Source organism: Pogoniulus pusillus, chromosome 24 (genome assembly GCF_015220805.1).
Source record: "Pogoniulus pusillus isolate bPogPus1 chromosome 24, bPogPus1.pri, whole genome shotgun sequence".
In the NCBI taxonomy this organism is placed as follows: Eukaryota; Metazoa; Chordata; class Aves; order Piciformes; family Lybiidae; genus Pogoniulus; species Pogoniulus pusillus.
The window spans coordinates 2151794-2165410 of record NC_087287.1 but is presented as its reverse complement, the minus strand read 5'-3'; the positions used below and the strand labels follow the sequence as shown (position 1 = coordinate 2165410).

Sequence of the window (13617 nt, the reverse complement as noted above, 5' to 3'; positions counted from 1 at the left end):
TAGGTAGCACCATGCTGCACCCAGAAAGAGTACAGACTTTTAGTAGGCTTCAGACCTAGCACAGTCAGCAGGAGAGAAGATTGATCATTTGAGTAAGGTGAGGTCATGAGACTCCTGAGCTGCTACCTCTCATACAAACCAAAAACCCCCACCAAGCACACTGTCCTCACACACATGTAGACAGAACCCCCCCCCTCCCAGGTACCAAGATCTCTCTCCTAAAGATAGGTATCTGCAAGAAGTCGGCAAGTAACAGGAGACATTACTGAAAGGAGACTGCAGCCAGGTGGGGTTGGGCTCTTCTCCCAGGCAAGCAGCAACAGAAGAAGGGGACACAGTCTGAAGCTGTGCCAGGGGAGGTCTAGGCTGGATGTTAGGAGAATGCTCTTCAGAGAGTGATTGGCATTGGAATGGGCTGCCCAGGGAGGTGGTGGAGTTGCCATGCCTGGAGGTATCACAGTATCACAGTATCACAGTATCACCAAGGTTGGAAGAGACCTCACAGATCATCAAGTCCAACCCTTTACCACAGTGCCCAAGGCTAGACCATGGCACCAAGTGCCACATCCAACCTTGCCTTGAACTGCCCCAGGGACGACGACTCCACCACCTCCCCAGGCAGCCCATTCCAGTGCCTAATGACTCTCTCAGTGAAGAACTTTCTCCTCACCTCGAGCCGAAATTTCCCCTGGCGCAGCCTGAGGCTGTGTCCTCTTGTTCTGGAGCTGGCCACCTGAGAGAAGAGAGCAACCTCCTCCTGGCCACAACCACCCCTCTGAATGAGGCACTTGGTGCCATGGTCTGGTTGATTGGACAGAGCTGGGTGCTAGGTTGGAGAGGATGAGCTTGGAGGTCTCTTCCAACCTGGTTGATTCTATGACATTTATGCCCTCCCCAAAATCAGCAATTGATCTCACAGTAAGGGACCTAGTGTCAGCACTCATGAAAGACACAGCCTCCCTTTCCTACCTGCTTATTCCATCCTCATCCTTTTTAGCCACTCAGTTGCAATACAGCATAGCAAGCCAGTGAACCAGCCTGACAGAAAAGTAACCTGACAAAAGGAAAGCATCAGTTCTTTACATGTCGCCACTCCAAACCCATCACCTCGTAATTACTGTCACCCTAACTCCTGCAATGAACCCAACCCACAACTACTCTCTGAAGTAGCCCTTAGAGGGCTCACCATCCACAACCCATGACCAAAGGTCCCTTCCCCCACTGAACCATTTGCAATCCACAAAACATTTCCACCTGGGAACTTCCCAAATAGTAGCTGTTGACTTTTTAAGGCTAAGCAGGGACTGGGAGCTGGCATTAACTCAGGGACCAGGTACGCAGAAGAATGGAGTACCAGTGCGGGCAGAGCCCCCAGCAGAGCTGTAGCCAAAGCAGAGTATTGCCCCACTCCAGCCCCTCCCTCCCACTCATCGCTGCACCCCGACAGCTCTGCTCGTGGGAGCCCTACACGCACAATCTCTCAGCAGCAGGCTTTAACAAAACAAAAGAGGATAACGCAGCCTTTTAAACTAATGAGACCTGCCTCCATGTTTGAAAACAAATTACACTAATTGCTACATCCTTACACCAAAGGTTCCTCCCTCTGATCTTGCCCACAAACCCAGCTTCGCAGCGACTCCTCAGCACTAATTCTATTCGTCTGCATTTCTGATAGGTTCCCAGCGAAGCAGCTTTTCCTTTCCACTCTCAAGGCTCAGTCGCGTCTGCTCCCTGCTGCTCTCTGGATGCCTTCAGTCTCCCCCTGCCCTGCAGGTCCCCCCCTTCCTCTCCTTCCCTCCCTGCTGCCACCTGAGCACCGGCAGCTTTCCGAGCCGGCAGGCGGTCTTTAGGGCCGGCACTGCCCCCCTCCCCCCTGTTGGATGGCAGCACCTAGGGCAAGGAAAGCACACAGGCATCCTTACAAACTGCAAACAAAACCCCAGAGCAGGCAGAGCAGCCAGGCCAAGCAAACGGCCGTTCATGAACGACGTGATGCTGACATCAAACTGCCTGGGGGTTGTGGCACTATTGCAGTTACATCCTCAACAAGCAGCCCAAATTCAGCAGACACTGCGCTCGGAAACTTGCCTTTGGTGTAAGCCTGAGACATTTCAGTGCTTTGCCTGTACCACAGGCTCATAAAACAAGCAAGCAGAATAAGTCAGCATGTTGGAGAAGAGTCCTGGGGGACCCACACATCCTGCTCCTAGCTGACAACAACATTTCTGCACCATCCACGTTCAGTTTCAGAGTTTCAGACTCTGGGAGGATCAACACTTTGATGGCTCTAACAATCAGAGGTGCAAACGAGCAAGTTGTACCAGGGGTTCAAGGGCAAGAACAGGCCTGGAGCTGGCCATATAGAATCTTATGTGTGGTGCAGTGCTGATCTCATTGCTGAGGCAACCAGTTCACAATTAACCTGGTGCAACAGCTAGTGGCACGACAAGACACAGTGGTAGGTACTTGCTCTGATACCATACAGAGTTAGTACTCGAGCTCTGTTGCATGGTGTAGGATTAGGATGTAGAAGCTGTCACTGGGATGGGTTTAGTACTGCTAAAGGAGTTACTCTTGGAACCAAGACCTTAACAACAACTTGAAAGCAGAACATAATCGAGAAACTAGGAGGGCTGCAGCAGCTCTGCTATGAGAATAGGCTGAGAGAGTTGGGGCTCTGCAGCCTGGAGAAGAGAAGGTTTCAAGGAGGCTATGGAGTGGCCTTCCAGTGTCTGAAGGGGACTACAGGAAGGCTGGGGAGTGACTATTGACAAGGTCTTGTAATGACAGGATGAAGAGGAATGGGTTTAAAGTGGCAGAAGGGAGAGTTAAACTAGATGTTAGGGAAGTGTTCTTTGCAGTGAGGGTGGTGAGACACTGGCACAGGTTGCCCAGGGAGGTTGTGGCTGCTCCCTCCCTGGAGGAGTTCAAGGCCAGGTTGGATGAGGCCCTGAGTGACCTGTTCTAGTGGGAGGTGTCCCTGCCTATGGCAGGGGCTTGAAACTGGATGAGCTTTGAGGTCCCTTCCAACTTAAACCATTCTATGATTATTGAGTGGTTTAGGGTGTTGGTTGTGTTCAGGGTAAAGAATATGGTGGTGGTTATTAAGGGTAGAAGGTCAATAGAGGGAGTCATCCATTCTGCTCCAGTGGCCAACAAGGTCCAATCAATGTGTCCCAACAGCTGGTTATCATCAGCATGCTACTGCATCACAGGCATGATGATTGTCAGCCTTGAGTATATAAAACCTGCTCTCAGCAGGGAGGCACAGAAGGGAAGGTAGCTCCTCAAGCACTAACTCCTCTTCGACAACACTTACATCAGTGGAAGATGTATTCGATAGAAGACTCCTTCCTCACTTTCTTACTTTGCATACTTTAATCCCATGCACAGAAGTAGGTGGGCCCAAGTCTCTTTCTGTTGGCATCTCCAAAGATCTTTTGTGACCAAAACCCAAAGAAGATTTAACAAGGCTCATTTGCTTGTTCCACTGTGGGGGGAGGGAGAAATAAATACTTAAACAGGTGTGGAGGTGCCTCACAAATTCACTTCAGCCCCTTCAGAGGCTGCATCTTTATATTCTCGGTACAACTTCCCAGTTTAGCAATTCTACATATAAATATTAATGAGGATGTGGCCTTCACCCTAAAATAGAAAGGTTAATGGCTATATTTGCAGAGTTTTGCCTTCCCTTTGTTGAGTACCAGGCACCTCAGAATCCAGTGTGTGTATACACAACTTACAGGAAATAACCTGAAATGGAGCATGCAGTAAATCCAATCTTTCAGGTCTACAACTAGGGTCACAAGTCACTTGCATAGGTTTCTTTTCATTAATCAGGTTTCAGTGTTTAATTTAACCAGCTTGTAACCCTTCTGTGGTTTTAATCAACTATATTGCAGCCTGGTAGCCTTCCAGCTCTTACTTGTGAAGACAGAGCTTTCTATCTACTCCTCAACATCCTCAGACGCTGTTCATGATGCCACTGAGGGCAAGCATCCAACAATATGCTTGAGTCATAGAATTGACCAGGTTGGAAGAGACCTCCAAGTTTACCCAGTCCAACCTAGCACCCAGCCCTGGCCAGTCAACCAGACCATGGCACTAAGTGCCCCAGCCAGGCTTTGCTTCAACACCTCCAGGGACAACAACTCCACCACTTCCCTGGGCAGCTCATTCCAATAGCAAATCACTCTTCCAATAACTTCCTCCTAACGTCCAGTCCTGTGCCTGTTCCCACCCAAAAGTGACTTGCTAGGAGGGTGATACATTTATGAGAATCCCCACAGCTTGGTGTCACATTGCGAGGGGCCAAGCTGTCCACTCAATAAATCCATTTCACCATAGCTGTGTAAGTAGCTTCAAGTTCCCAAACATTTGGTGTGGCACACATTCTCTGAGCCTAAGGTCCTAGGCATAGGTTGTAAGCATAAAAATAAAAAGAAATAAAGAAAGAAAAATTAAGGAAAAAAATATTTTAGGGCTCCAAGAAAGAAAATCTTCAAAACATTCATCTCGTGACTTACTGTCCAGTCCTACCGGGGTGGGAGCTCCCATTCTGAAACACTCTTCAGAGAGAATGACAACACATGGAGAGAAAGTTAGCACTAATAAACATGAAGCAAATGGAGAAGATGGACATGGGACACGTGGAAAGCATTAGGGAAGAATAAGCAACTTGGCCTTTCAAAATCAGTAATTGTTTTCATTCTCGTTAGTAACCAGGCAGAGTTACAAAACCAAGGATGACTTCTTTGGGAAGGCAAGAGAGAGGAACAACACACAAGACTCAGAGACCTTGAAAAATGCACAAAATGAGACCTTGAGGGGAAGGTCAATAAGGGGCACAATTTTCCCATCAGTAAGAGGAGAAAATCTTACAGCAATCAGTTGCTGTAAATTGTGCTGCAGAGCAGTCAGGAAATCACAGCCAGCAGCTATGGTGAAAGGCAGTGTTTCAGAGAGCCTGAGCCTGGCTACCTGAGCATCCTTGACAGATTTCTCCAGACACTGATTATGACCAGCAGTGAGAAGCAACCATCAATATGCTTCCAACTCAAGAGGCTGAACAGCACAAAGATAATGCTGACTCCATCTAATTTATGTTCTTGTGCTTTGGACCATGCAAGGCCAGAGCAGGTTAGGAGAAAGTGGTCAACTTTGGATGAAACTGTAAGAAATCACTGCTGATGTAAGGATTCATTATGGTAGAAATTTTAAATACCTTGGTCTTTTCCAAGTGTCTCAGTGGTCTGAAGAGTCAGAGACTGGGAGTGAATCAGGTCACAAATACCTTCTAGGAAGAACTGGCTAGCATAATTCTCCACTAAAGAAAACAATTTTTGCATTCCAGGTGACCTGGCTGTCCATCCTGTATTACATTTTGGTATATGTAACTTCAGGAAAAATACATCCTCTATTTATCACTCTACTACAGATGACTACATGCACATTGCACTGTTCCACTAGACTTAAGCTGAGTTAATTAAGATTTCCGTTTTCCATACAGTGGGATCATGAAAATAAATTCTTTGTCATCATTGAAGTTGATGCACTGAGGTAAGATGTTAACAAATGTGCATTTATCATGGTTGCAGCATAAATTTTGTCCATTTGATGATGATATCAATTAAGAGCAAATCTCTGGCTCTTGTAACATCTCCATTTAGCACAGCAAAACAGCAGATCTGAACTACTGACTTCATAGAATAACAAAACCAACCAGGTTGGAAGAGACCTCCAAGCTCAGCCAGTCCAACCTATCACCCAGCCCTGGCCAGTCAACCAGACCATGGCAGTAAGTGACTCATCCAGGCTTGGCTTCAACACCTCCAGGCACGGCGACTCCACCACCTCCCTGGGCAGCCCATTCCAATGCCAATCACTCTCTCTGACAACAACTTCCTCCTGATATCCAGCCAATCCTCCCTTGGCACAGCTTGAGGCTGTCCCCCCTTCTTCTGTTGTCAGGAAGAAGAGACCAACCCCACCTGATTACAACCTCCTTTGAAAAGTTGTATTCCTTTTATTTTAATACTTTTGATTTCAGAATTCCATGTTATTGGAAAATAAAATAATTTTCAAACTCACCAGAGAAACAAACTATAAACCAACCATTCTGTGTATTGCTGCCTCCTGGCAATCATCTCCATTACATGCATCATGAAAAAGTGCCTTTAAAACCAGTTATTCTGGGATATGTAACTTAGATATTCACACCTCCTTTTGTTGCTTGAAATAAAATCTGTCAGCTATTAAATCTGTATCCAACAAAAGAAGATATCTCCCATAAAGATATAACTCTGGTCCCACAGCTACTTTTATTCAGGTGTTGTTAACCTCCTGCATGTTCTGAGGTCTTGAACTGTTAACTTTGCTGCTGTTGGTATGCTGGAAAGTTGAAATCCACTATGTGATTAGCTGCACTATCACCAGTTTTGTGCATAAGAGAAGAGTTCTTGGCTTTCTGGTCAGGTAATAAATATAACCTTACACTCACTCTCATAGATCCTAATTAATTATGCTGCAGCATAACAATGTTTCTTCCTGTTCTCTTCACACTGTTTGTTTTCATAGACTCATGGAAGGTTGAAAAAAGCTTGCCAAAGAAAAATCTGTCACCAGCACAGGACCGTGATAATCATAGAATCATTGAATAGTCTGGGTTGGAAGGGACCTCCAAAGATCCTCTAGTCCAAACCTAAATAATTATCAACAGCTTAGCAGGAGTGACAGATGTGCAAAGGCTTCCCCTGAGTACCTGAAAGGAGGCTGTAGCCAAGCAAGGGCTGTCTCTTCTCCCAGGCACTCAGCAGCAGAACAAGAGGACACAGTCTCAAACTGCACCAGGGCAAGCTTAGGCTGGACATTAGGAAGAAATTCTTCACAGAAGAAGTGATTGGCATTGGAATGGGCTGCTCGGGGAGGTGGTGGAGTCACCATCCCTGGAGGTGTTGAAGAGGAGGCTGGATGAGGCACTTAGTGCCATGGGTTAGTTAATTAGAAGGGTAAGGTGACAGGTTGGACTTGATGATGCTAGAGGTCTCTTCCAACCTGGGTAATTCTGTGGTTCTGTGAAAGGGTCTGCACCCATTTCAGCTTCTCTGTAAAGGTGAAGACAAAATGCACTTGAGCAATTTGAGCAAAGTAAAACACCAAGCAGAAACTTCTGCTACTACATCCATCATCACGCAAGCAGAGTTCTCTTCAGCCCCAAATCTTTGCTCTCTACTCCTGACCAGTGTTTAAAAGTCTTTTCTTCACTGTCATCCTCTGTATTCATTTCTGTCATCACAGACCTAAGAGTTGTGGTTATCAAGGTCTGAGAAAACCACAGAAACAAACAGTGACTCTCTTTAAGGGATACACGATAAAAAGAAGGATAATTGCAGTAATCCATCTGACAGCCAGAATGTAACAGCAGTCATTAGCCAACACTGGACATGCCCACTCCAACTCTTACATAGAGCTACCCACACTGAAACCAGCTGAGCAACCACACACAACTACAGAGGTTTCAGTGGCAGCAGCAGCCTTCAACTACATCTATCTTTTAATGGATGTCTATTAATTTGAAATGCAAAGATAAGCTCAGAGCCAGGAAGAACATCGACAGTGCACTTTGTTCAGTCAAGATAACCCCTGCATAGCACATCTCTCTACAAGCCTCTGTCTCTGCCTGTCAAGATAGAGGAGCTAAGTAGTTAAATGAAGAAGTCATATCTAAAACTCCACTGTATAATAATCACTGCCAGTCTAGTCTGACCTTGCATTCTGCCAAGTGCATGTGTGCACCCCTACACAGAATCAACCAGGTTGGAGGAGACCTCCAAGCTCATCCACTCCAACCTATCACCCAACCCTATCCAATCCCATCCAATCAACTAGACCATGGTACTAAGTGCCTCACTCAGTCTTTTCTTGAACATGTGACAGTTGCCCTCTGTCAGTGGCTCTCCTCTAGGTCCTCTTTCTCAGATTAAAAGAGAGAATTAAAAACTGCTCAGCATGGCAAGCTGATGCTAACCACGGCTTCAGGAGGGACTTCAAGGATCCTCTGGCCCCACGTTTTTTGGGAAAGCCATGGATTAAGTCATTGCCTTCTCTGTCACACACTTTCTCAGTAAAATAAAATTAGGCTAGGAGTTGTGTAAAATGTATCTAATTAATATGATTAAATACCAATAGGAGTTTTATTTCCATTAAAAACTTCTTTTAGAGCTGCAGAATGTCTGCTGTTAGCTTGGAAATGGGAGCAACCACGGAACATCCTCCTGCTTGTATGACAACAGAAAGTCAGACTAGATACAGAAGTCCCTAAAGCCTAAGAAATCATGGAAAAGGCATTCACTAAGTTACAAGCAGGGTCTGGTTTGTCACAACACACACTTCACAACACCCAAACATCACTGGAATAGTGTCGTGGGTCATAGCACAAAGCACAACTCTTTCATTATTGTTTCATGATGATGATGATGAGTGCCACTCTTAAAAGCTAACGAAAGAGACCTCTCGTCCTCCTCCACTGACAACAAAAGAAGAGACACAAACATGAAACACGAATATGCCATGCTTGTGTCAGGAGGGTAACAGACACATCACCACACAGAAGCAGCCGAATTGCTGAACTCCAAAAAGAAAGCACTTTAAAATGCTAGGAAGCCACAGCAGAGCAGGAAACATGTTACGCTGAATTTGGACGAGAAGGCAAACTCCAGAACGCCTGCGAGAAGCCAGGAGCAGAAATTGCATTACAAGGTTTGTAACCTCCGAAGCCCGCCACGTCTGCACTGCTCTGGTTCTGACCCTCCTCCTGAAGTTCATTTATTTTACAGACAGGATACATACATAGTGCATTCCTTCCAGAGCAAACAAACAAATCTCAAACCAAACCCAACCAACTAGAAAAGGGAAAACTCTGCAGAAAGGCTTTAACTTGCACGTTGTGTTTTGTATCTCCTGCTTCAGCACACCGGCAAAAGGGAGCAGAGTGCTCAGTGCCTGTTAGATTGTTGTGGCGCAAGAGAGAAAGGCTTTCCTCTTACCTGTGCTCCAGCTCTCGGATGGACACTATGACTCCAGAGGTTGATGCCTTCTGCTGCAGGGTGGCCAAAAAGGTGAACTCGCTTTTATTGCGGAAGAGCTGAACTAACTTCTCGCTCACGTGGGGCGCTGCGTGGATTTCTCTCTCTGTATCTAGGAAGTTCGTGTCAGGAAGAGGAAGAGAAGGAAACAAGAGTACAGTAAAAACACTACTTCAGAAAGAGTCAGATTCCATTTTTCACTTTCCCATTGGCATTTTTCATATTTTCAGGCTCCAGTACTGCAGCTGTTCAGCGAAGAAGCCCAAATGCCATCTCTGCCAGCACGGCCACTTGTCACTTGGACAAGTTCACAACCGCTCGGCTACTGATTCCTGACTGAATTTTTGACGGGGTGCTGAGCCGTTTGTGTCCGCAGCGAGCGGAATAAGTTGCTGTAAAAAAGGTGTGCTGCAGTCAGATAAATAAGCTCCTAAATTCTGAGAACTCTCAGGCACTGCCTCTCCCAGCACAATTCACCAAGCTCCCATTTCAGCCTTCACCGCTGACTCCGCTACCGCCTCTCCATCGTAGATCAGAGGGAAGCTGTCCTGGCCCCGCGCAAGGCGGAGATGTATGATTGCTAATAATGCTATATGGCTGTGCTTCTGCCTGAGAAATAAATACAGGACACGCTTGCAGCCCACCAGCCTCTGAGGGATTTCTCAGTTTAAAGAAGCAAAGCGTGACAGCTCATGCAATATTTATTAAACCACAGCCTGGCCAGGCAGATGCAGAGAGACTTCAGCCTGGCTAATCCTGCGATGGCCAAGCAGCCTCTTGCCTTCTCCTGTTTGATCTTCTAAAGATTCAAATGCAGCATCTCCCACCACATTCGTTTCCATCCCGTCCTTTTATTCACAATAGATCATTGCTAGGAGAGGCGATTAAGGACGAAAGGGAGAAATCTCAGCCTTTCACCTCCCCACCTCTCACGCTGGGCCTTTGTCACACATTTGCAAGACCTGTGCCACTTGTGGTCCCTGGATGTCACAACCACTTAGAAGCCCAGCGCGCTTCCTTTCCAAAGGTTCGCTTTGAAGCCAGAAATGCTGGCACAAAGTCTCAGCTGGTAGGAAACCACAGAACTGTACTGAATCCTGGGAATCCGGCCCAGCGTGAATGCTGTAGCACACAAAGCAGAGATGGCATTCACAAGTCAGAACTTCACTGCAGAGACAGACAGAAAGACAGACGGAAAGATGGACGGATGGAAAGATGGACAGACAGGCAGACAGAAAGACAGGCAGACGGACAGACAGGCAGACAGAAAGACAGACAGACAGAAAGACAGACAGACAGAAAGACAGACAGACAGAAAGACAGACAGACAGAAAGACAGACAGACAGAAAGACAGACAGACAGAAAGACAGACAGACAGAAAGACAGACAGACAGAAAGACAGACAGACAGAAAGACAGACAGACAGACAGAAAGACAGACAGACAGAAAGACAGACAGACAGACAGACAGAAAGACAGACAGACAGACAGAAAGACAGAAAGACAGACAGACAGACAGAAAGACAGACAGACAGACAGAAAGACAGACAGACAGACAGAAAGACAGACAGACAGAAAGACAGACAGACAGAAAGACAGACAGACAGAAAGACAGACAGACAGAAAGACAGACAGACAGAAAGACAGACAGACAGACCGACCCCACCAAAACACGGTGTCATTAAATGAGGCTTTGCAGACAGAAAGAGGAGAGGCTGGCTTGAAAAACAACCTGAGCCTCAAAAACACAACTACTGAGGGAATGCCATGGACTGAAACCGAACTCCAAGGCAAAAGTACTCAAGCATGTTTTGTAATTGGCTGTCTCAATTTTTCTTGTGCAGCTTAAAGCCCTCCAAATGAGCCTACACACTCAGAATTCCTAAGACACTCGCACTCTGAGCAGCTCACCTCTGCAAATTAGGCAGCAAAAATCATGCTATCATTTGAAAATCTTGCCAGAGGCTCAAATTCACCTGATAAATAAATATAATGCCTGCTTTACAGCATCAAACTATTCATCTGTCCAATGTCACTTTTATCATAGCACAGGAAAAGGCTTCAAACAACAAAAATCATTTCCACCTGCCATCAGAAAGGGGAACAGAGGAATAAACAACCCAGCACAGAACACCTGATTATGATTTATCTGTAAGATGCCATTATCTTTATCATTACCTTCTGCTAGCAGGTGTCCCCACTGGTCATAAATACCATCTAGTTTATGTTCTAAAAGCTGAAGATGATGAAGACGGCACAGAAACTTATGTGGCACATATACCAGTAAGTTCTTCAGTATCCAGTTTGCTGGTACTGAGTTCCAAGGCACAACTGGGACTCAGAGATATGGTGTGGCATATTGGACATAAACCTCTCAGGGTGATGACCACGGCCCTGGGCTCACAACCTGGGACCTGACTACTGGCAAGGAGCCACATGGTGCCTCACTGATGCCAGCATGGCATCACCTCAGCTCCTCAGCCTGCCTGCCCCTCTCTGGCAGTGCCCTTCCTCCCACCGTGCCACCACTGGGCTCGTCAGCCCTTTGTGTGCAGAAGGCAGCACACAAACGAACGGGCAGCATGATCCACTCAGAGTAAGAGCTTTCTATTTTCAGGTTGATTTTCACACTTCAAGAAAGAAGAATTGAGAATACATACACCTCCTCACCACAGGTGCCTGAAAGGGAAAATTCTCTTTATGTTCTCTATAAAAATAACTGTCTGCTTGTAATGAAATGTCATATTTCCTCCATAATACAGAACAATATAGGTTTAGACAATAATCTTCAGTGAAACATCGCTGCATGCTTGAGTGATAATGCAATCTCAGCAAAATAAACACACAAACATAGATATGACTTTCATGTGCCCTTCTATGTGATTGTATTTTTCTTAATTTGAAATACTGACTGTCTGGAGGGGGTTTTTAAACCTACCAAAGTGTTTCTACAATTAAACAAGGCGGGGGGGGGGGGGGGGGGGGGGGGGGGGAAGCAAAGCAAGTGTACACAATTATCTCAAAAATCAACAGGCACAAATCATCTCAGAGCATTGAGTGAAGGCAACTTTCTGCCTTCAGCAAAGAGAGAGAAGCAGGAGATCCACCTGCTTCTGAGACAGGACATTTGCTGCTTGGTTTAATCCCCTTTTTAAGCCACAAGTCCAAGGAAGAAGTGCCAAGCACAAAGCAATGGTTCAGTTTGCCAAGACAGCCAAACCCTTTTAGCCACTGCCATCCCACATTTCCCTGCCTGGTGCTATCACTCCTGTTCCCAAGGACACCACCTCGCCTCCTCCTGGTTGTCTTTGTCCTGCATGAGAGCATTCAGCCTCTGCCAAGAACAGCCTTACCAAACCAGAAAGAGCGACAAAGAGAACCAGCACTAAACTTACACGGGGGATCAGCAGCATGGCTCCAGCCAGGATCTGCAGGGGCAGACCACAGCACCCTGCCTGGCTCTAGCAAGCTCTTACACACTTGGCCACCTCCATGAATTTTACCTGCAAGTGCAGTTACTCACTGTGCTCAAGCACTTGTCCCTCCCTGCCTAGCAAGGGCAGAATACAGTTATCTGCAAACAGCATATTTATTTTAAGCCGTGGGGAGAAAATTCACACCATTTTCTCCTTATATGCAAACAAACCCAGACTTTGCAACATGCTTCTGTCAAGGCAACAGGCACAGGGCCAGGTATATCTCCCCTCAGAGCACTTTTGTTGCTTAATGAGGCTACTGGCACTAAGGCTGGAGGCAGCCCACAGATACCCACCAGCCAAGCTGCAGCACACCCAGACATCCCTTAAGCACAGACCCAGATTCATCCAGCACGCCTGCCACTTGCCTACACTGCTTCCAAGCCAGGCTGAAGCATGGGTTTCAGCAGGCTGTGGGCTACTGCCAAGGGAAAATAAGTGCAGCCTTACATTAACATGCTGAGTAAGCACTACGCTGATCTCTGGGGACCCCTGCACTGCAACAGTGCTGACCAGCAACTCCTGTCTGATCTGCCAGTAACCCAGAGAGAGAGGTGAATGCTCCTCACCCTTCTCTTAAAAACTATGCTGCCAGAGATGACCAAAGAGGGCACAACATTTTCTCATGAGCACAGCTCTGCTTCTAGACATTCTCAGCAGTACAAAAAGCCACTGCAAATGTTTTTGCCTTGCTGGCAGCACGCAGAATCAGTAACAAACAGTAGGAAATCATGTTCAGCTGCACAGCACTCTCAAATATGATTACTCATTATAAATCACGGCTTTTTTTACATGTTGCTTCAAACACCATTTCTTAAGAATAAAGACCTGTCTGCAGTGAAATGCTTGGTGGTTTTAATATGCAAACCTCCTACAGAGATGATGTCTCATTTTAATTATTGTTTCGCTTTAATGGGTTTTCATTAAATTAGAGGATGGAGCAATTACCAGGGTGAATAGCTAATGTTACAAAGGTAAGTTCCCATGACTATACAGCAAAAGCACTTCTGCTAGAGAAGGTGGGAAAGCAGTGTAGTTCCATGTAAACTCTCCTGCTG

The 13617-nt window shown here is 46.3% G+C and overlaps 1 protein-coding gene across 8 annotated transcripts in view; it reads right to left on the bottom strand.

Moving 5' to 3' along the window:
- Window positions 1-13617, bottom strand: part of NELL1 (neural EGFL like 1) — a 322104-nt gene that overhangs the window by 287286 nt on the left and 21201 nt on the right. For all 8 annotated transcript variants that reach the window (XM_064163058.1, XM_064163057.1, XM_064163059.1 and 5 more), the window contains exon 3: window positions 9045-9195. In XM_064163058.1, coding sequence (XP_064019128.1) covers window positions 9045-9195 — 151 coding nt within the window. The remainder of the gene's footprint in view (window positions 1-9044; window positions 9196-13617) is intronic.